Consider the following 25,043-nt stretch of genomic DNA (forward strand, 5'->3'; position numbering starts at 1 on the left):
GAGTTGCACATGGTTACCACAATGCTCAATAGCGTTGTTTTCAAATATAATTCAGTTTACATCATTTTGTTGTAAAGATTACAATGCTTTGACCTAAACTTAAAGAATACCAGGGTCCCTACACCATAATTGATTTTGATCTAATATTACACTGTACTAAGGAGCCAGAGATCAGTGGCATACCTGGATATGCCACTGATCTCTGGAAATAAACTCGTAAGGGGGGCATGGCAACCAGGTCCAGGTAACATCATAAGGGGGCATGGCAACCAGGCTTTTGAGTTGTTTTTTTAGAATGCCTCCTGCATTCTGTTTCTTTAATTTCTAATTTTTGGTTAAGGGGGGCTAAGGTGGGAAGGAGGCAGTGTGTAGCACACCCTTCTTGATTAGACCGGGGTTCGAGCCCGTCACCACCAAATACGGAGGATGCGGAAAGGTCAGGGAATAACCACCGCATATTCCCGGAGCAATATGGCCTTAGTTGCTAATGCTCCTAAAAACGAAATAACAAACAAACAAACAAACAAGGGGGGCTATGCCCCTTCTGCCCACCCCTGAATACGCCCTTCCAGAGATTGCCCAAAGACTTATAATGAATCTTACAAACTACCCTGCAACCAGAAAGTCTTAACTGAATTAACTAATAGTCGACTAAACCTTATCTAGAGTATTATCATAGAATCGGTGTAGATGTTATAATAAAATAACCAGTGAGGATCAGTTTTATTTTATTGTAATTGCATTACCAGACAGACTTTTGGCAATATGATTATGAACTGACTAATTGTTTACAATAACTTTATATGTTATTAGTATTAGCCAAACCTGTGGTAATGACTAATTCTTTAGAACCTTATGTGTAATATTATTAGACAAAACTCTGATAATTAGATAATGAAATTTTACTAATTCTCTGGAAAAAACTGATAGCAAGATTGAAAAACTGGGCTCTCTTTTTTTTTTGTATTAGTTTTCTTCTAAAAAGCTATGAACGCTGTACAAATCTCAAAAATCATGCTACCATGGATTGACTATGTTCAAAAGGGCAGTTAGATTAATTAATGACCTGCTTATTGCATTAAGAATCTGCTTTAAACCCAAAAAAAAAAAAAAAAAAAAAAATGGCATTGGGATGGATGGGATCTGTCCAATTATACAGCCACTCCCCAACTTACGTAAGGGTTGCATTCCGCAAAACTCTACGTAGGTCAACTTTTATGTAAGTCGGAATTTCCCTAAATGCTTATGCAGAACTTGAAACTATGAACTATTTGAATCCCTCCCTTCACCATTGTAATAAGTAAATAGGAATTAAGAGAAGATTCTGAAAATTTATTTATGTTTTTTATATGATTGAAGATTTCAGTGAAGGGGGAAACTCATTTCACCATAATACCGTAATGTAAAAACCCACAGAATTCCATTTATCGGTATTATTGCAAATGCAATAAGATCGCATTTACTACCTGTTTATAAGAGATTGCACTAACAGAAAAGCCCAATAAACCAGAAAGTGAGGCGCCTCCATAGCCAGGTGGTAAGGAGCAGCAGTGCATAGCACACACTTCTTGATTAGACCGGGGTTCAAGCCCGTCACCACCAAATATGGAGGATGCGGAAAGATCAGAGAGTGACCACCACATATTCCCGGAGCAATATGGCCTTAGTTGCTAATGCTCCTAAAACCAAATAACAACAACAACAAACCGGAAAGTGCAAATTGTTTTTATTGTTTTATGGTAGTGACCTCCAGAAATGTTTTAGAAAAAATATCACAAAGACATTCAAAATTAATGAAAGTGTAGTGCAATTTTCATTATGAAAATAATCTTTTATAGAGATAAATAGCTTAGTTATATAGCGAAAATTTCAACTTCCAAGGTCTTGGAACGAATTACCAAAAAAAAAAAAAAAAAAAAAAAAGTGTTATTGGGTTCACATTATGATATTTTCATGATACCTCCATTCATTTATTGTTTGTTTGTTTGTTATTTGGTTTTCAGGAGCATTAGCAACTAAGGCCATATTGCTCCGGGAATATGCGGTGGTCATTCCCTGACCTTTCCGCATCCTCCGTATTTGGTGGTGACGGGACATTCATTTATATGGGATGCAAAATACATTTCGACAATTTTTTTAAGTTTGCACCAGCCAGAAAAAACTTACGTAAAGTCGAATTTCTGTAAGTCTAGTATTACGCAAGCCGGGGAGGGAGTGCCTATATTAAAAGAGGCAGTAAAGGAGGTAAGCAAACCCTTAGCCATAATTATGAGAGCATCTTTGGATTCAGTGGAAGTCCCTGCGGACCGCAGGTATTCAAAGTATCCCCAGTTCACAAAGGGAGATCAAAAGGTAACATGAGTAATTACAGACCTGTTTGCTTAACTTCAGGTCCAGGGAAAATAATGAAATCACTGGTCAAAGAAGTAATGCAGGACCATCTAGACAGGAATGCAGTTATACTTCAGTCGCAGCATGAGTTTGTTAAGGTGAGAACTTGTCTGGCCAGTGTGATTGGACACTGTGATGCAGTGACAAAGGAACTGCATGAAAAAAATATTTTGATATCATATACTTGGATTTTAGGAAAGCTTTTGATAGTGTTGCACATAAAATACTGCTCATGGGGTTTTGTCAATGATATACAAGATTTTCATAATGATTTTCATTTTCATAAATTATGCCATTCTACAAGGCAGTGATTAGGCCACATCTTGAGTACTTCATACAGCTCTGGGGGCCTCATTTTAGGTGAGATGTAGATCTGCTGTAACAGGTGCAGGGAAGGACAGTGAGATTGGTAAGGGGAACAAAGGAGTGCTCTTAACAAGAAAATATTCAGTTCTGCAAATTATTGCATCTGGAGACTAGGCATCTGCAAGGTAATCTGATAGAGGTGTTTAAGGATTTGAATGGCTTGAGCAAACTCAGTGCTGATGGAATTCTTCCTTGTGCCCAGACTATGCACATAAGGGGGTATAAATTCAAATTGAGGAAAGATGATTGCAGATTAGATGTGTAGAAGTTTGCCTTCAGCCAACTTTTGATTGATTACTGCAACAAACTTCCATTCATTGTTGTGGAAGTGGATAATTTGAATGAATTCAAGGAAGAACTAGAAAAGCTATTGGACTGGATGGATAGGTGAAAGGGGATTTTTTTCTCCCTTCTTTTGGTTGATGCTGTATAAGCTTGGTTTCTTGCATCATTTGCTTAATACTAATGCTTCATAGATGTTCAGTTTCTGTATTATTTTTTATCGATACTTCCATGGTACTCTCTGAATTTTCATCCACCATTCTCTTCCAAACTGAACACATCCTTCAACCAGACAACACCCATTCATTCTCCATCTCCAGATTCACAGGACTAACATATCCTCTTCCTCATATATCTTTTTTATTTCAGATTTCTCTGGAACAACTTTCCGTCAAATGTATTTCCCAAAAATTAGAGTCTACAGAATTTAAGTTTAATATCAGCAAGCATCTTTCTTCTGGCATGAAAACTATGGTCCTATTCCACATATCTTTTTTTGCATAATATATTTCTAGTTTTATGGACAGTAGGATCACCAAGAATAGCTATGTCATGTGCAGTTAGCACTTTCTGCCTTTGGCAATCCCATTGTGCTTCCTGATGCATGAGATTAGACTTTGTGTTATGGGATCTGAAGCTGCTGATATCATGGGTGGCATCTGTTTTTTGGTATTTTGGTGATTATATTATATACAGATCTCTGGTTGGCTGCATTGTGAACTAGTTTTCTTAACATTAATGGTCTGTTGCAGATGTTTTAGAATGATGCAAGCAGGCTGCAAATGGAGTGAGATAAAGATTTTTCCATGAAATCAGCAGTTTATAAAGCAGTTGTAACCACATTGCTTTTGACAAGGATAGTAATTGCTTTAAGTATTCTTGCAATAAATTTCTAAGTTTGTCTGGTGGCAAACTTAAAGAAGACATTGTCATTCCACAAGAAAGTTAAGAAAGTTAATTTCAGACAAGCAATTTGAAGGGATGATGGCCACAGTTGAAACAACTAATTACCACTGCTATTGAAAATAATGGAACTATTTCTCTCTCTCTCTCTCTCTCTCTCTCTCTCAGGGTAACTTGGGAATTATTTTTTTATTTTTTATTTTTGGTTGGTGCAGCATAAGCCTCGGGGGCGCCTCCGTAGCCAGGTGAGAAGGAGCAGCAGTGCGTAGCATACGCTTCTTGATTAGACCGGGGTTCTAGCCCGTCACCACCAAATACGGAGGATGCGGAAAGGTCAGGGAATGACCACCGCATATCCCGGAGCAATATGGCCTTAGTTGCTAATGCTCCTAAAAACTAAATAACAACAACAACAATAAGCCTCGGGCTTTTTTGCACCGTGTGGCTAAGTAGTAGTAATAATAATAATTAGCAGCTAAGACCATATTGCTCTGAGGATATGCAGTGGTCATTCCCTGACCTTTCCGCATCCTCCATATTTGGTGGGCATGGGCTTGAACCCTGGTCTAATCAAGAAACGTGTGCTACACACTGCTGCTCCTGCCCACCTGGCTACGGAGGCGCCGAGATGATTGGGACATCAGAATGTTACATGATACAGGTTATGAGTTACCATAGTTATATGAGTTACCTAACTACTAAACAGAACTGTTAGGTATTTATTTTGGTCTGGGTGTGCCTTGAAAAAATTACTGAGACACTAAGAGCGCCGTGAACCGAGAAAGTTTGGGAACTTCTGACATAAAATACACAATGAAGAAATGACTGATGCGGAAATATTTGAACAGTGTTGACTTTCTCTTTTCATCTGTCAATTTCCAATAATCGACAACAATCTTCTCTGGGCCCTGGCGAAATAAATATCGCAGAAAACTCTGCGATACAAAAGATTTCATCTAATTCTTTTACCGTTATCTCCTTCACGGTAATATTTTCATCTGGCTCATTTAAAATTTTGAATTTTCATGCAAGTGTGCATTGACTTTATTAGCAGGAGACAAACAAGTAACACGTCTTCTTCCGATGGTTGAATATTTATAGGCATTTAGTTCTGTTGTTGAATATTTATAGGCATTTAGAAATTGATTAAAGATAATCGATCTTTTGCAGGTGAACAGGCGATAGCTATTATAATGTAGAAAGCATACCAGTGTTTGTAGGTTTTCGATAGATGCTAAATTGGATTTTATTCGAGTCCCGAGTAAGCGTGAAAATTTATAAAATTTAATGACTTTGTATCCATATCCTCCCTTTCCAATGTAAATTTGAGTCTATAATGAATATTATTAAACGAATGTAAAATGTCTTGGATAGTACTACTATCAGTAATAACTAGAACATCATCTAAATTCCTCCCATAGTATGTGATATGGGGTCAAGAAGGTGTCAAATGTAAATGTACAAATTTGACACAATCAAAAAGGTTTTAATTGCATTAAATTAATTTTTAATTGTGTTAAATTGATTTTAATTGTGTTAAATTGGTTTTTAATTATTTTTTACTCTAATGTAAGTTTTTCAATTTTTTCGTTTTAATTTCTGGAGAGTATCATACAGAAGTGTTCTACGTACTATATTGAGGTGAACTCCTCTTATTATTTTACAAGCATATATTTATATATGCCATGTTGTTTGTTTTTTTTTTTGCATTCTATAATGCACTATAATTTTCTGCCTCTGTTTCACCACCATATGGTCCTCTTTTTTCCCCATCCATAATTTAAGTATTACCTATGCATTGCACTGCATTGTTATATGGTTAATTTTTATTTTTAATATTTCACTTAACTAAAATCTTGGCAATCAGCTGCTACTTAGAGTTAAAAAAAAAATGGCACTAAACATAACTTGAGTATTAGGAAGCAAAGTTTATAAAAAACCATAGCCAAAAAATAAAATTAAATAAAATATTTTCCTTCTAATAATTTGCATAAACCTTCTTTAGTTTTATTCAAACCACCCACTTCCATGATGCCAACAGTAATTATTCTCTGCATGAATGCAAATTTCTGCACATCTATTCCACAACCAAACTTTGAATGAAATATTCACACAATATTCTTTTGTGTCCTAACTAATTTTATTATTCTTCTCTGCATCTTAATAGATCTATGTTTTTCATAAATGGTGTTTCTAAACCTGCATAGTGTATTTTAGATGTGGCCTAACCACTGCCTTTTGCAACACAATAATTATACCCTATTGGAAAAGTTCCTATATATTACTGACAGAACCCCATCAGCTGTTCTAGCAGTTGGTCTACAATACTCAGAAAAATTCATGCAAGACAGTACAATTATTACCCCTGTATCCTTTTTTAATATCAAATCCTTTGAGTCTGGTGATATTTAAATGCTGTTGTTCTTGTTAGGGCTTAACGACACAAGGGCTACTGAGGCCAAATTGTGTCTGTTCATTGTTTATTTATAGGCAACATATAGTTATAGATGTTAAATTATATGCTCCTGTACAGGTCAATATATTTTAGGTACATCAAAAGTTCGTCTATGTTTGCTTCATTTCCTATGAAGTGAGATAAATCATGAGAGATTTTCATTGTGGAGAGAGATTAAAAAGTGTTAGAGTGGATGGTTGAAAGTAAGGGACAATCAACCAGAAAATGACAGTTATTAGACCGATCAACCTACCGAGAGAAAGCCCTGGCCCTACTACTAGACCCAAATGTATATGAACCTCTATCTGATCCACCCATTAAGGTCTTGAAACTTCTAGAGACACATGTCAATGAACTCGTCCACACATGGTTCAAAGATAAGAAGATCTCGACTACAAATCAGCGTCTTCTACTTGCTACTGGCTGCCAACTACCGCAATTCTATGGATTGCCAAAGATCCACAAACCGGGTATTCCCCTCAGACCAATAGTGTCGTGCTGCAGTGCCCCAACGTATGAACTGTTCAAGCATATCGCACGCCTCCTCTCACCTCTTGTAGGAAATACCTCACACGCCGTTAAAAATAGCAGTGAATTCATCCACCTCATTAAGGACCTTTCAATCCCTGACAACACTGTCATGGCATCATTCGATGTGATTTCTTTATTCACTTCAATTCCCGTCCAACAGGCCGTGCACTGCGCAGGAAGGCTCCTGGAGAGCGACTAAGCCTCCAATCCAGGACATCACTATCCACTGATGACATCTGTACCACCCTCAACCTATGCTTATCAAGCAGTATCTTCACTTTTGAGGATTCAGTCTACCAGTAGGTAGACTGAATCCTCAAAATGCCATCCTCAAACATGGCACTGCTATGGGTGCCCCTGTTAGTTCCGTAGTAGCCAACATCGCCATGGAAGATCTGGAGGAGCAGATACACCTGAACCCACCTACACCTATTACAACATGGTGCAGATATGTTGACGATATTTTTACTATAATACCACGTGGCTCTGAAACAGCACTACTGGAATACCTCAACTCCCTATCTAATTTCATCAAGTTTACTATGGAGTTAGAGGTCAACGATGCGCTCCCATTCCTGAATGTCTTAGTGCATCGCGTAGGCCCACATCTAGAGACTTCAGTATACCGCAAACCTATGTGGTGCGGACAATTCACCAACTACAGATCCGGCCACGCACCAAGTCATCTCAATAGCACTGCCCACACCCTATTCTCCAGGGCTTGGAGCCATTCCAGCACTGATGCAATTAGGCGTAACGAGATCTCCTGTGTGAAGCCGGACCTAATCAAATGTGGTTATCCATCCCATGTGCTAAGCAGGTGCCTATTACAGGCACTAGAAAGGAATCACCAAGAAAGAGAAGAATGATGATATCCAGCTCAGGACCCTGGGTGTGCCAAGCCCATACTCACCAGATGTGAGCCCCTGGGGTTGTGAGTTCTTGTTTCTCTCTCTCTCTCTCTCTCAGGGTAATAGTGAAATTTTTTTTTGGCCGGTGCAGCATAAGCCTCAGACTTCCTTGCACCATATTAGCATTAGCATTAGCATTAGCATTAGCAGAGGCATATGATGCAAGAAAGCAAGCTTATTCAGCATCAGCCAAAAAAAAAAAAAAAAAAAAAACCCACTCCCATTTCACCCCTCCGTTCGTTCGAAATACCTGTCCAGTTGAGCTTTAAATTTGTTTAGGCTATCAACTTCAACAAATTTAAAGCTCAACTGGTCAGGTATTTCGAACGAACGGAGGGGTGAAATGGGAGTGGGTTTTTTTTTTTTTTTTTTTTTTTTTGGCTGATGCTGAATAAGCTTGCTTTCTTGCATCATATGCCTCTGCTAATGCTAATGCTAATGCTAATGCTAATATGGTGCAAGGAAGTCTGAGGCTTATGCTGCACCGGCCAAAAAAAAATTTCACTATTACCCTGAGAGAGAGAGAGAGAAACAAGAACTCACAACCCCAGGGGCTCACATCTGGTGAGTATGGGCTTGGCACACCCAGGGTCCTGAGCTGGATATCATCATTCTTCTCTTTCTTGGTGATTCCTTTCTAGTGCCTGTAATAGGCACCTGCTTAGCACATATGGCTATTAATAATAATAATAATAATAATAATAATAATAATCCCACCCAAGACCACCGAACCAAGACGGTATACCGTCCGCATACATTCCCTATTATCCAGGCGTGTCAGGACGGATCTCGAAGATTCTTAGAAATTACAACATCAAATGCATGCAGTTACCCTGCAGGAACCTACATTCACTTGTCTCCCATGTGAAGACCCCTGTCACACCTCTCTCTTACGCAGCAATGTAGTATATCTCATCACCTGTAGAGACTGTGACAGCTGCTACATAGGAGAATCATCAAGATGTCTCCAAGATCGCCTTACGGAACATGACAGAGCAATCCGGCTTGCCGAAACTGACCAGTCCGCAGTCGCGGAACATTTTTGGGGGCCACCAACCACGATTTCGATCCCAAACGTGACTTTGAAATAGTAGACCACTCACGACACTTTCGCCACCGCCTATGGCTAGAGTCACTTAACATATCAAACAATCCAAAGGCAATAAACTGCCACAAAGGCATACGTCTACACCCCATCCTAGAAACAATCATTTTAATGCTAGATGATCAGTGGAGTAAAAACAGCGCACGTCCGTGCAACAACAATAACACATGAATAACGTGACTCACTCAGCTCATTTCACTTATCCGTTGTATTTGTATTTGAATTTCAGTTGATAAAGAGACTCGTTAGTCTCGAAAGCTACTGCCTGTTACTTATTAGTATATTTTACATTAAACTGGGTTATAATCTATATTTGCTCTCAACCATGGACCCTAGTACACCAGGCCCATTCGTTACTAGAATCTACTTTGGGCTCAGAAATACAAATATTAACTAGCAGGTTCTTAAACAGGGGTTATACCCTTGCCACAATAAACCGAATTAGGGTACAGGCTAAGGATAGGATACAAAATACTACACCAAACAACAATAGTAATATCAAAAAATACTTTATTTCTGTCCCATATGTTGAACAGTGGCACAAACAGCTTAATAGATTCTTTAAAGATACCGAATTTAAAATTGTGGCCAGGCCAATACGGAAATTACACACTATACTGAACAATCGCTCGGTTCTTTCCGCATTCGAAACACAAATTAATGACCTGGTATACAACATTTCTTGTGGTGATTGCAACTCGTCTTACCAAGGTTCAATGCATTTTTCTCTGAATATTCGTGTAAATCAACATAAAGCCTCAGTTTGTGCTTCTAGTTCAGCAGCATCAGAATTAGCCTTTCATGCCATTAACGAAAAACATACTTTTTTATTTAACGAGGCCAAAATATTTAATGTCCAACGTAATTATACATGACTGTTAATTGCAGAAACCGTAGAAATTAAATTACACGAAAATTCTGTTAATGTTCGTCAGCCCTATTTGATCTCCGATGTGTGGACCTTTACATGCATGTGCGAAGACAAATAATCATTATTTAAGTTTCATGTTCAACCCTATTCTGTAATTTTCATTTCTGTGATCATGACATATGGTCGAAAAGCGTTGTCAGCTTCAGGAAGGAAAATTGTTTTGAATATTTTCATTAGATTCTTTTTAATATTTTTAATTACGTTAAATTGATTTAATTGTGTTAAATTGATTTTAATTGTGTTAAATTGGTTTTTAATTATTTTTTACTCTAATGTAAGTTTTTCGATTTTTTTTCGTTTTAATTTCTGGAGAGTATCATACGGAAGTGTTCTATGTACTATATTGAGGTAAACTCCTCTTATTATTTTACAAATATTAATATCAACGTAGAACGTATTGAGCATTACAGCTCTGATTCATACTGTATAAATATATGCTATATTAATTGCTATATATATCATATTACAATAAATTGCCATTGTGACGATTTGTGTCTACATTTACTTCTATCCTTAACAGGCATCTCTCTGCAAATTAACTAAACTTAGAAGACTCTATATCAATGATAATCAGTTTGATTTTGAAGGCATTCCTTCAGGCATTGGAAAATTACATAGTTTGGAAGTATTTATGGCAGCAAATAATAATTTGGAAATGATCCCAGAAGGTGTTGTTAGGTAACATATTTCATTTGTAATCATTTAGATTTTTTTTTTGCCTTTCTTTCAGAATGTATACTGTGTATTTACTTCTCTTGATTGTCTTACAGAAAGAAATTCCTCACATAAGCAACATAGAATGTATATGGTTCAGAATAAAAATTTCATGTCTGGTATATTTAATTAATAATATTAAAAACAGATAAATAATGGATTTATGCAATTATTACAATTTTGAGATCTTGCAAACAGCTATTTAAATGAACAATACAAAATTTATATGAGTCAGAATAAACCTTTTATAATTGAAATGCTGAAAAAGGGAAAATGGTGCCATCGTGATATTGCATTACATAAACCAGAGGTCATTTTCTTGTTGGACCAAAGTATTAATATGTAAAAAGAAAAATAAAGCTGAATGTAGAATTAGTTAATTTCAGAAGACTTTCACTCCTTAATGTGATAAAATGTATGGGAGCATTTTAGGTAAGAGGATTAGAAGTAGATGAGTCAAGTTTCAGGACAAATGGGAGGATTCTAGGATCAAATATTCACACTAAGACAAATTATAAAGAAGTCATTGGAATATAACAAGAACCTGTATTTCAGAGTTGTTGATCTTCAAAGAGCATACAATACTAGCCACCTGACACCCATGTTACATCAAGAGATTGAAACCTTGATGTAATATGGGTGTCAGGTGACAATTTTAATACCTGCATTATAAGCTGCCTATGTTATAGCTGAAAATAAAATGTATCCAGTTTTTTTCCAATTTTTTAACACGAATACACAGTGACTAAAAGATGATCTATTAAGCAAGCATTTTTGTGTAAGTAAATTTCATTTTTTTTTTTTTTTTTTGTTTGTTTTAGTTTTACTAATTTGCTGCCAATCAGTGACACGGTTAAAGGTTTTAAATAGCAAATGCAGCATTACTGCAGTTCTTTTTTTAATAATAATGTTATACTTTTAAGTAACACTGTTAAACAACAATATTTTGTGTACTTAAAAAATAAAGATCCAAAACTGTCAATTCCCTGTAATGAACCAGTGCTTCCAATTGAGATACCACTCAGATGCATAATCACAACTTTGCACATGAAAACACAACCATAAGGCTCTGTAAGTTTTGGTCTTTGTGAGCTTCATGAAGGAGTATGGAAACTTATAATTACTACTCTTTTATGAAGGGCATATTCAAACTTTATGCTGCAATGAGTTACATTTAATTTTATTCTAGTGGATTTTAATGGATTGTTTATGTTTAATTTTTTCTAACAGATACTGCTTGAGTTATATGATTAAGTTATTCCTGGAAATCATCACATAGGCAATAATTACAAAGAATGCTAACTGTGGCCAGTAGGAGTGTATATACAAAAATATACAAACTGTTCATAAATTCATGTACACTTTGCATTATGCCTTTAGCAATTTTTGTCATTCTAAATATGATTACATATTTGAATAGAATGTTGCATACCGTTGTTTACAAAAATTTATGACTGAATATATTGCAACTGGCAAATATGATAGCTGATTCTCCCTGTAATCTCTCAAAGGAAATTGTTTAGTTTTTAGAGTGTCTCATTTGAAATTAATGTTTTATTGCACCTCTAAATGAGGGGGAGAAACTAAACATCTAGCGGGCATGGCCAACGAGTCGATTGCGATCTACCAGTCAATAGCGGCTTTAATTTCGGTCGACCATGATGAATTTTAAATATACAGTCATCAGGTATACTACCAAAATTTTATATTGCGCAGTGGGTTTCGATACCTGCCCGTTATTTATTTTATTTTATTATTTTTTTTTTTTTCCCACGCTTCAAAAATAGAAGTGAAGAGCAGATTTTGAAAATTTATTTTTGCATGATTGAAGATTTCATTGAAGGAGAAACACATTTCACCATAATAACGTAAAATCTCACAGAATTCCAGCTGTCGGTATTATTGCAAATGCAATAAGATTGAGTTTACTACCTGTTTATAATTAGATTGCACTAACAGAAAAGCCCAATAAACCAGAAAGTACAAATTGTTTTTATTGTTTTATGGTCGTGTCCTCCAGAATTAGCTTTAGAGAAATATCACAAAGGTGTTCAAAACTGATTCTTATAAACGATATAACCAAACAGAGCAATAAATGGTGGTGCATTTGTCTGGTTATTTTGGAAACAACTTCCTCATTCAGGAATCCTCTTCATCAATTATCCTACGTTAGCTGTTCAGACAGAATATTTTTCCAGTTCGTGCAACTTAAAGTGTTTTAATTAGTAAGTATTGCTTTTGCTAGTTTAATAACTGGACAGTACTTATATGTTAATTTAATACCTTTTGATTTAAAGTGAATACTACGGAAAAGAGTAAAACGTATCATTTTCATCAAGAGGGGGAACTAGAATACTTTTTTGTGATGGTGAAAGAAAAATGTTGCTGTTCAATTTGCAATGCTTCCGTGGCTATACCCAAAAAAGGAAATTTAGAAAGTGCACTTCAACGCACTCCTTGGTAAATGCCAATCGTATTTTCTGCCGAATAGTGACCTTAGAAAAAATAAATTAGAAGAACTTAAATCCAGATTATTCGCGCAACAAAATTTCTTCATGACACCTAATTTACAATCTAAAGCAGTAACTGTAGCATCATTTAAAGTGAGTCATCTTCTTGCAAAAAATGCAGATCATTTTCTGATGGTTTCGATTTCATCAAAAACACATTTTTAGAAATAACAGATTCTCTTTTTGAAAATTTTAAGAAAAAAATGAAATTAAAAGTGCTCTTCAAGATCTGCAATAATAAAGAACCATTATAATGTTGGTGACCAAACCATACTCAACACTATAAAAAATAAATGGAAGCCATTCGATTTAAAATTGATATCGTAAAAAATAAAGGAAAGCATCGTATTGGATACGTGAGTAGTACGTGTTAAGTTTTTTAATTTTTTTCTGTGGTTAACCACGGGTAACTGAATCAGCGGATAAGGGGACACAACTGTACTAAAGAACCTGTTCTTTTAGTTATATACGAGTTTTAGTTCCAGTTGTTCTAAAAGTTGTTGTTTAGCAAACTTAAATTTTGCCACAGGAGTTTTTTAAGAACATGGTAAAGAGCATGTAAGCAATAAGTATACATTTATGTATGTTTACTGCTGTAAAACATTTTTCTGTACCACTTTACAGTTTTTTGCTCGCACTCTGCTGAACTCAGCATCATATCACATCTGTCCACTGAACCTATGTTTTTTTTATGCACATTTATACATTGTGGCTTCATTAATTTTTCTTTTGTTTTCTTGTTGACTTTTCCAGTGTCAACCATTTCTCTGCTTGAAATCTTCTTAGTTCTAATGTCTCTTCTGTCCATCCCACACAGTGTCATCATAATATCTATGCAGAATGATTGTGTTGCACTCTTTGGTAATTTTTCCTTCAATTAAAAGGTGGCATTCTCTTTCTTTTATGATGAATAGTACCACAAGAATTGGTTTTCTTTACATGCAGTTCCTTAGAAAGCAATGGACTCGTTGTATAACAGTTGTCTGTATACAGACTATAATTATCACTTAGGTGTGACTGAATTAAATGTATTAGATTTAGAAGTGCATTAGTCAACATTGCTGAACAGTGCAGTGTCGAGTCAGTTTGGTGTGACATAAGCATTGGGAGATCAAAATTGAGAGTAGGAGTGTGCTATAGGCCTAATGACTCTGATGAGTATAATAAGAAACTGTACGGGGAAATAGAGTGAGCCAGTAAATCAGAGAGTCTTATAATGGGGAATTTTAATTTCCCGGATATTGATTGGAATTTGTGGCTTGGTCACTCACACACTAGCAAGGCTTTTGTGGATTTATTGGATGATTGTTTTCTACATCAGCATGTTCGGGAGGCAACTAGAGGGAGTAATACTCTTGATCTGATTATCAGTAGTGATTCTTCATGCATTAAGAATCTGCAGATAAAGGAACCACTAGGTGGCAGTGATCACAGTGTGCTGAAGTGGGATTTACTCAAAGAGGTAACTACCATCAGGGGTAGAGGGAAGGGTTTTTGCTTTCATAAAGGTGACTATGGTGGTCTGAGACAGTATTTAAATTTGATGATGTTACCAACAGCAAATTCAAAATGGGAGGCATTCAAAGAATTAATCTTGGAAGCTACTAGGCTTTACATACCAACTAAGAAATATTGTTCAAGGTTTAAGCCTAAATGGATGTCAGATGAACTAATGAGACATGTGGCAGAGGAGAAAAATGCATGGGATACATATAAATTAATGGGTGACATGGAAGCCTGTGATACATATAAGCTGGTCTGTAACCAAGTGACAAAGGAGATTAAGCAGGCAAAGGCAGATTATGAGAAATCTTCCGCAAAGGATGCAACTAAAAACAGCAAAGAGTTCTTTACCTATGTAAACTCTAGAAGGAAAGGGATGAATCAGATTGATCCACTGGATATTGATGGTTCAACTGTTGATGATCCTGCTCAGGTGGCTAGTATTTTGCATCTTCATTCACACATGAGGAGTTATTCAGGGAGGAGAATGCCAGAGGTGAATTAAACTCTGGCAGTGAGCTAGATGATTTTGTAATACCTGAGAAGAAAGTGGAGGAAAAATTGTTGAAGATAAACATAAAAAAGCACCTGGGGTGGATGAGATCTATCCAGTTATATTAAAGGAGGCAGCAAAGGAAGTAAGTAAATCCTTAGCCATAATTATGAGAGCTTCCTTGGACTCAGGGGAGGTACCCATGGACTGGAGATGAGCAAATGTGACCCGAATTCACAAAAGAGGATCAAAGGGTGACACAAGTAATTATAGACATGTTAGTTTAACTTCTGTTCTAGGAAAATTAATGGAGGCACTGGTTAAAGAAGCACTGCAGGATCATCTAGACAAGACTTCAGTTATAGCTTGGACACAGTATGGTTTTGTTTTGTTAAATGAAATTTAAGTGTCTGACCTATTTGATTGGATAGTATGATGTGGTCACAAAGGAACTGGATGCAGGGAATAACTTTGATATCATATATTTGGATCTTAGAAAGGCTTTTGATACTGTTGCACATGGAAGACTGCTGAACAAATTGGAGCAGTATGGCATTGGAGGCAAATTGCTGCTATGGATAAAGGGATGGTTGAGTGTAAGAAGACAGAGAGTGGTAATCAATGGACACTGCTCTTTGTGGACTAATGTTATTAGTGGAGTCCCTCAGGGTTCAGTGTTGGGTCCATTGTTGTTTTATGTATTTATAAATGATATTGATGATGGTATATCAGGCTTAATGTCCAAGTTTGCAGACAATACGAAGGTTGACAGAGTTGTTAAGGACACTAATGACAGTACGCTGCAACAGGATCTAGAAAAGTTGAGCAGATGGGCTGAGAGATGGCAAATGAAATTTAACATTAACAAATGTAAAGTACTACATATGGGAAGCAGTAACATCAGAGTAATGTATCAACTCTGTGGTACTACACTTACAGTGGTAGAGAATGAAAAGGACCTGGGGGTAATTGTGCAATCAGATATGAAGTTAGTTCATGGTGTCTTGTCAATTATATACAGGAATTTTTCTAGCAGGGATAAGGATGTGATATCCCGTTGTATAAGGCAATGGTCAGGTCACACCTTAAGTACTCTATATAGGTCTGGAGGCCTCATTTTAAGAAGGATGTAGAGCTGTTGGAATGAGTGCAGAGAAGTGCATCAAGATTAGTGAATGGAACAAAGGGTTGCTCTTACAAAGAAAGTCTTAAGTTTTGCTGATTACAGTGTCTGAAGAGGCACCTGCAAGGTAATCTGATTGAGGTGTATAAAGTACTGAATGGTTTGAGCATGCTCAATGCATGATTGGATTCTTCCTCTTGCTCAGAATAATCACCTGAGAGGGCATAAATTCAAATTGAGGAAAGATGGTTGTAGGATAGATGTGTGGAAGTTTGCCTTTAGCAAGTGGGTAGTTGATTGGTGGAACAAACTTCCATCTTTTGTTGTGGAAGTTGATAGCCTTAATAAATTTAAGGCTGAGTTGGACAGGTATTTGGAATGAACGGAGGAGTGAAATGGGAGCGTTTTTTTTTTTTTTGGCTGATGTTGACGCAGCTTGCTTTCTTGCATCGTATGCCTCTACTAATGCTAATGCTAGTTAGAACACCACTCACAACCAAATTTTCATTTACTGGCACTTCAATTGTGGATCAGTATGAATTGTTAGGTGAAGGATATATCCAGTCTTTACGTCACATTAAACAAACTGTTTTACAATAAATCTATGTTGTTTTTTGCAAAAAGGATTGTTTTTTGCCAATTTGTTCTTTGAACAAAAATACTAGTTTTTTTAAGATGAAAAGTTTCCCAAAAAATTCTTCTTAGAATATTCAGCACAGAACTCAGCTTGTGCATATCTTTTTTTTTTTCTCATTATGAGTAAATTGTAGTATTCTGAGTAGAGAGAAGACTCACTCTATCTTTTGGCATAATCCCAGAGAAGGCTGGGGGGTGGGTGGGTTAAAAAGCCAATTATTTGACCGGTATTCTTTTAGCAACAGTTTCTTATCATATACCATAAGCATAGCAATAAATTTTCAAAAGGAATGTTTTGTTCACTGTCATAATGAGTATGAAATTTCAACATAATATTCTTTTCAACTGTGTCAACTATGCTGTTGTCTTTTCAGCTCCTAATTTTTAAACTTCTGTAAACATTTTCAAAAAAAATTCAACTTTTTTGAGATCGCTACAGTCATCAGGAAACACAGCTATACTAGTTCCTGAATTACTCCCATAAAAAATATATTTTTTGACTGAATTCATCCGTACACCATTTCATTTGGTTTGTTTCCAGCTGCTTCTTATTTGTAGCCTTTCTGATTTCACCATCAGAATCAGAACTTACCTCAATGTGTTGTAGTTTCTTATTGCTGCTTTTGCTTTTGTTATCAGATAAGCATTTTCAGAATCATTAACATAAGATTCACAGTTTTCATTTACTTCTGATAGTCATGACCACCAAATATGGAGGATGCAGAAAGGTCAGGGAATGACCACCGCATATCCCCGGAGCAATATGGCCTTAGTTGCTAATGCTCCTAAAAACTTATTTTTAGGAGCATTGATTTCCTTGTTTGGAAAGGGATATCTAATAGGAAGCTTATACATTCAATTAATTGGTAAATTGGTACAAATTGTCTGAAGTGATAATTTTAAATCCTGAAATTTCAATATTATTGATTAGTATGAGCTGTTTATTTATTTCTGATATTGAATTAAGTTTAATCTATTTAATCTGCTTCCATGTTCATTTACTTCTGTGGCCAAAACAGATATTTGTCTGTTAGTGTTAATAACTTCTTGCATTTTGTGAAAATGTCTTGTTACTTGTTTTCAAACATGGACATAAATTAAATAAAGTTTTTACTACTTCCACTTTTTTTCTTCATTGGAACTATACCTTGAAGATAGGCCAGTAAGTGAATCTTCATCAACAGAATGGTTAACACAGTACCAGAGTTAGTGTGTTCCTCAAATTGTAGCCTAAACAGATCCTCAGATGAGTTTTTCAACGTGTACTTCATCTTTGCTTTGATGGTAGTGTTGTAGTATCATTTTCAATGTCAGTGTCTTCTTAATTTCTGTTTTTTTCCCTCCTTTCTATCTCTGTGACAGAATTTTGTATGTAAGTACTCTCTTAGAAGAGAATGATGAAATTGGAATTGAGACAAGCAATCCTAAACACAAAACTTAATTAGCAAAGAATGATTGCTTATTTGAAGCAATATTTTACTTGAAAAACTTATCAGTCTAATATATAGTTACATAAGGAAAAACTTACTCGAAATGGAGTAAAGACATTTATTATGGGCTCCAATAGTGATGGTTATTATTGTTGTTATACCATTTTTATTGTTCTAGTGATGGTTGCTCTTATGATTAAAATGTAATAATAAATAAATACAATAAGTTCCTGTTATAATGCTAATGCTCATAGTGCTCTTCTACTTTTAACTTCTTTTCTTTTGGTCCCATTGTCTATGAAGTACCATGCATTTTTGTAACATCTATAATGCTTTGGTTTAAAATACTTGTATGCAAGCTTTCAACTTATGTAGTTCAATAAAATGGAATAATGCTAACAAAAAAAAATATATATATATTATCATAGTTAGTTTTTTTTTTGAAATCACTTTAACAGGAGTTTTCTATAATATAATAAATAAAATAAATAAATAAATAAAATAAAATAATAAATAAAATAACATTAATATATATATGTGTGTGTGCGTGTTCTAGGTGTGGCAGACTGAAAAAACTAGTGCTTTCTCATAATCGTCTTATAACTCTTCCTGAAGCTATTCATCTTTTGACAGACCTGGAGGTACTAGATCTTCGGGATAATCCTGACCTGATAATGCCTCCTAAGCCACAAGAGTTACAGAAAGGAAGTGGTTTAGAATTTTATAACATTGATTTTTCACTGAATGCTCAATTAAGATTAGTAGGTGCCTCAAGTGCAACGCATGTTTCTGCTCCAAGTAAGTAGAATTAGTTTAGAATATGAAAACTATTTTAAAAGGTATATAATGAAGACATGAAAATTGCACTTTATAGTTACTTGAAAAATATGCAATAGCAGTTTTTCCAGACCCAAAAAACTTTGATACTTCAGTTTTGTCAGTTGCACCTTAGTGGGAATCTGATTAAGTCATTTAAGACTGAAACTTGGAGCTGGCAATCTTTTTTGCCATATGAGCTACTTTACAAAATACACAGGGTCTGAAGATCAGCCTATTACAATTTTTTTTCCACAAATCTGTATCTTTCTTAAATAAAGTACACCAATTATAGAATTATTTTAATTTTTATAAACAAATGCCATAAGTAGATATATAAAAATTTGAAGTAAACTGTAAAAAACTAAATTAGGAAAATAATTAATGAGATTTCTCCAGAAAAGTATTTTATGATATTATTTAGAAGTGCTATATAGTCAATCTCAGTCGTTTGTATTGACTCTTTATAAGCCCTTGCTTTTTATATGAAAGGTTAGGAGTAAACTAAATTTTTTCTTTTGTAGGTGTCAAAAAATCATATAATTAAGGAATGAAAGCTGTAGTCTGGATATAAGAAAACTTTCTTTCAACCAAAGAGTTATTAATTGTTGGAACAACTTGCTGCATAACTTTGTAAAACTAGAGAACTGTTGTAAATTTAAGAAAGGATGAATCAGGAGATAGGCTTATTCAACATCAGTCTAAAATATAAACTTAGTTCCCCTGATCATTCTGTCTATATATTTTGTCAGTTCTGCCCCATTAATACTAAAACCTTCATACAAAGAATATTCATGAAATTGAAACAGGACAAATATCTTTGGAACTCAACAGAGGAGACACATGATATCTCTGATATAACCTTGGAATACATCTTTAGTCTCTGATGTAGGCTATGGCTTTGGCATAGAATTCTCTAAACAAAATTTATTTTCAAGAGTTTTGAATCTCATCTTAAATCCATAACATCAGCAAAGAAGGCTATGTAAAGTTGAAGATTTTAAACTATTGGAAACAACAGAAAAGTTTAGTTTAAAAGTTAAAACAAAGTTCAGACAAAAATCATTAAAGAAATATTTACATAAGCCAGGTCAAAATGCTTAAGAACATCTGTTAGGCTGTCCTCATGTATAATAGTTTAACTGATTTATACTGAGAATAAAACAAAATATACTACATAAATGTTTTACAGCACCTTAATCCATCATCACATACTTGGAGTTAAAATAATCCCAGTGTTTTTAAGAACTTTTCCATACAAAGAAATAATAGTCCTAGCTTCCTAGCTACCTTCAAGTTAATCCAGGGGTGTGCTGGAGGGGGGCTTGCTTGAGTCCTTGTTAAATTTGTAGGGGTCATCCAAGCCCCTTATTTAAAAAAGAAAGAAATGGAAAAGAAAAAATTTTATCAAACTAAAAAATTAGTTTGATAAAATTTAACTGACAAATTAATTTGGGAATGGCCCTTAGTTGAAATGCTTCTCGAACATGCTTCTTTATTTGCTTTACTTGCTGTCACAGTGGTGAAAAATGAGTCAAAAATTATAATGACACCATTTCAGGTTAGTCCTAACAGTTTTGAAAACTGTTATTTTATAACTTCTGGAGTTATTTAATAGTCAGTCAGACAAGAAACTATTGGAAGCCCTGCACAAAAGAGATTAGTTAACTTGTTTTACCTCACATCACTGGTAGCAATTTTCTTTGTATTATCAGGTGATGCTATATCTAATAAGTAATTACAAACCTAATTTTATATTTGTAATGGGAACAGTACTGTTGATGTTTTCTAAGAAATAAATTAAAAATGTACATATGCTTCCATTACAAAAATCTCCTCAGAGATGAATTTTTAGAATTTCATACAAGTTAAATGTTGTAGATATGATATTCAAAAAAAGATTATACTATTCCTGGTCAACAATAAAAACTTTAATATGGATCACCTCACCAGTAAGTAAAAAATTAATGAGAATTATCAGTAAATGGCTGTGCTATAAGCTTTTAAATTTTGGATTCGTAAAGAATCCCTTGTACTCTTCGCATATGAATAAAATATGTATACTGGTGATTTAAACAACAAAAGTTACAAAATTTTCAAATCTGTAATACGAACACCAAACGTTCTGGTATTTATAAATTTCATCTTGTGAGAGTATGAACAGTAATATGATAATGGGAATTAAACAGCCACAAATAAAAAATTCAAAAAACAATTTTATAGATTCAGTTATTGGAAAAAGACAGTAATATTGTAAGAATAAAAACAATATCCATACTTTAGTTTTGGAGGACTTCCTCCCTCATCTTTCAGTGGATAGAAATGCAAGCATACATAATGCCTGGAAAGAGGCACTGAAATGTTCTTTTAACAGCATGGTATGCAGGTGAAACAAAATGGGGTCAAGTGGAAAATTAAACATGTCAAACTGTGTACAGTAAAATTTCTTATAGGGATTACTGATAATTCTAAGACATTTATGGTATTTTCTGTACCAATTCTTCGGTGACTGTATTGCTGTTTACACCACCAACATTACACATCTGTGTGTGAAGTAAACATGTTTGCTTTATGTACTAGATCTAGATGTGATTTTTCCATACCAATTATTCAACTGAACATGGAGCCAGTCTACCTCTATCTTAGTTTTACTAAAATTTGACATTGTTTTTTTGGTAGCATAGGTGCTAATAAAAGGCAATAATCAAATCCCTCATGTTAATAATTTACTTATTTAAAAATTATATAATAATGCACCTAAATAACACTAACATTTTAAAAGCAGCATTTTATATGAATATTAAATATTGTTGGTGGCTAGAGACTGGAGGGACAGTATTGTCCCTAAACAGTAAAGATAGAAGAATTCATTATATGAAATAGTATTCTGCTTTTAATAGGCTGTATTACCAAGTGCAAAAACAGGTGCACATATACTTGCTTATATATGCTATGAGTAAATGAATTTGATGAACTGTTGATTGTCATCAAATGCTTACATCATTCTGAAATAGGGAATGCAAATTTGGAATACAGTCAGTATAATGTATACAAGAAGGACAGATATGATACCCGCATGCTTTTGATTAGTAAAAAAAAGTAAAATATTTTTGCTTTGTACTCCGGTTGGCCATATAGGGTCAGAGGAGTGTACAAAACAGGGAAAATAAAAGAACAGCACTGCAATTAGCAAATCACATGGATTAAAACTACAGTCAACTCAATTGCTTGTTCTACTGTTCCTTTTTAAACACTTGGCCGTAGCAGTAGGATGCAATTTTTTTTATGAAAATCCCAAACACAAAAGGTATTAAAACCTATAGCTTAGTACCATGCATGAGTTGAGAAGATGAAAGAGGATACTTATTGACATTAGACTTACTGACATTGAATAGTGAAGTTGCCACATTACTTGAGCAGAAAAAGGTGGCATGGAAAAGTAACAGAGCAATAAAAAGTACTGAAGCCTATAACAGCTACAAGATGGTCTGTAATAGAGCCACAGAAAAGGTTCGACAGGCAAAGGCAGTTTATGAGAAATCGCTAGCAAACAGAGCAAAGAGGGGGGGGGGGGGAAGATAAGGAATTCTTCACATATATAAATGCTAAGAAGAGCAGGACAAACCAAATTGGACCTTTATGTAAGGGAAAGGGGATAGTATTAAATACACCAGATGCCGTTGCAGATAAACTCAACAGTTATTTTGCATCGATATTTACAGAAGAAAAACTTTTTGTGGCATAGTATTAGGGTCAGGCGCCACCTGTGGTTTCCCACATCTGCACCATATGTTCGCTGTGAAGGAATACAGTACTACTGTAAATGCCAGAAAAGTGTTGTGTGTTGTATATGACATATTGCATTAGGTTCTGTTGTGTGTCCTGGCATTTGGCCGCAGGGCCCCTAGTGGGACTCCACGTTGCCCGCACACACCACTAGGAGGTAGCCAGTCTGCCCATTATTCTCTGGCTTGTCTCCGCCAGGGTCGCCAGAGCTTCCTGGACGGAGACAAAAAAAAAAAAAAAAGGTAGAGTCGGGGAAGTACAGAGTGTACGCAAGAAAGGAGGGTATAGCTAGAAACATGGAGGATGTAGGCGAAGGTATCCTCCAGGTTATCAATGGAGCAATAAGTGCCATCAGTTGAAAGGGGAACCCAGGAAGGACGATAAATAAGACACAGCAAGAGAGCCGTGTGCAAGTTGCCACTGAGGAATGAGGTGGTCCATACGCCAGTTGATCCTATCCAGGTTAAGATCGGTTGGCCAGTTTGGTTAGGATCAGATGTTTGAGTTGTTCCTATTTTGTGTTGGCAATAGGGTGCTTCGTCTTGTGAAGAGGGCTTGTGCAAACTTGGTAAACTCATAGTAGTAGCTTTCTTCTGTGATGAATAAGTGTTCATTTCCTTGAGGGTTATCTTGTATACGAGTAAACAGGATGCTGCGGAGGTCCTCGTAGTGTTGACAGGTATATACTAGATGGTTCCAGTCTTCTATTTCACCACATGCACAGTATGGGTTGTCAATGATTCCCATGGATGTTAATTTATGGTTTATTGATCCGTGTCCAGTAATGAGGTAGGTGGTATAAAGACCAGGAGAAAACCAAGTTGGAGATTTAGGAAATACGGCATTCACATACGGTATAAATTTCTTGGTGATTGGGCCCTTGTCGGTAGCAGTCCATCTGTCCTGCCAGGTCTGAAGTAGTAGGATGGCAATTTTTTTCTTTTCCTGCCTGATTTCATTCAGGTTATTGAAGGAGTGTCCAAGGATAGTTGCTTGTATAGACAGTAGTGGAGGCCCCTTCGAATAACCTCCAGATCAAGCGGAAGGATGCCCGCAAGAACCTGAAGGGCTGGGTTGCTAACTGTGCAGCATGCCCTTGTAATAGTAAGAAGGATGGTGCGCTGGATGGTTCCCAGTTTACGTTTGTTGTTGTAAAGAGTTGCCCTGCGAAACCAGACCCCTGATCCATACGTTATGAAGGGAAGGAAGATTGATTTGTACAGAATCTTAAGGGTGCTTCGGTTCAATCCCCAATCGCAACGACTCACCCGTGCGATGAGAGCAGTGTAGCTTCTCACTTTCGCGTGGAGGTGTGCAAGATGCGGAGAGAAAGTGAGCTTAGGGTCAAGTACTATTCCCAGTAGTTTTAACGTAGAAACTAGCTTGACGGTTTGGTCTTGAAGTTTGATAGTGGGGTTTCTAGTAGGCTGCAGTGATCCCTTCAGGAGAATGGATTGTGTCTTTTGGGGTGAGAGTCTTAGTTTGTGTAGGGCTGCCCAGTTCTGAAGGATTTGAAGTGCCTGGTTTCCTCTGGCTTCCAGAGAAACTTTTTGTGGCAATGGGAAAGGGTGGGAGCGAAGTTGAAAAATATGTAATTAATGATATTGAAATTTCATAAGATTATTTAATGAAAAAACTTTCGAGCCTACAGGCCAGTAAGGCTCCTGGGGTTGATGGCATATACCCTATAATCTTAATGGAGGTGGCAAGTGAATGCATTGAACCATTGAGGCTAATTATGAGAGCATCACTGGACTCGGGAGTGATTCCATTGGATTAGAAAAGTACCAATGTATCTCCAATACATAAGGGCAGTTCTAAGAGAAGTTGGAAATTATCGACCTGTCAGTTTGACTTCAGTGGTAGGGAAAATCATGGAGGCAATGATCAAAGGTGGAATTCAGGATCATTTGAATAGAATTGAAATTCTCAAGGATACTCGGCATGGTTTTGTAAAGGGAAAATCATGTTTAACAATTCTGGTTCACTATTTTGAAAGGGTCACTCATGAGCTGGATTTAGGGAATAATTTCGACATTGTTTATTTAGATTTCAGCAAAGCTTTTGACTCAGTCCCACATGAGCAGTTGCTTTATAAGCTGGAACAGGTTGGAATCACTGGGAAAATCCTTAGATGGATAACAGGATGGCTTCAGG

The 25,043-nt window shown here is 35.8% G+C and overlaps 1 protein-coding gene across 4 annotated transcripts in view; it reads left to right on the forward strand.

Annotated features, from left to right (window-relative positions):
• Positions 1 to 25,043, forward strand: part of fliI (FLII actin remodeling protein) — a 436,796-nt gene that overhangs the window by 122,851 nt on the left and 288,902 nt on the right. For all 4 annotated transcript variants that reach the window (XM_090376949.1, XM_090376950.1, XM_090376948.1 and 1 more), the window contains 2 exons: positions 10,396 to 10,553; positions 18,841 to 19,082. In XM_090376949.1, coding sequence (XP_090233075.1) covers positions 10,396 to 10,553; positions 18,841 to 19,082 — 400 coding nt within the window. The remainder of the gene's footprint in view (positions 1 to 10,395; positions 10,554 to 18,840; positions 19,083 to 25,043) is intronic.

The sequence above is a fragment of the Mastigoproctus giganteus genome, chromosome 7 (assembly GCF_048544385.1).
Source record: "Mastigoproctus giganteus isolate SK-2022 chromosome 7, ASM4854438v1, whole genome shotgun sequence".
NCBI classification, from domain to species: domain Eukaryota; kingdom Metazoa; phylum Arthropoda; class Arachnida; order Uropygi; family Thelyphonidae; genus Mastigoproctus; species Mastigoproctus giganteus.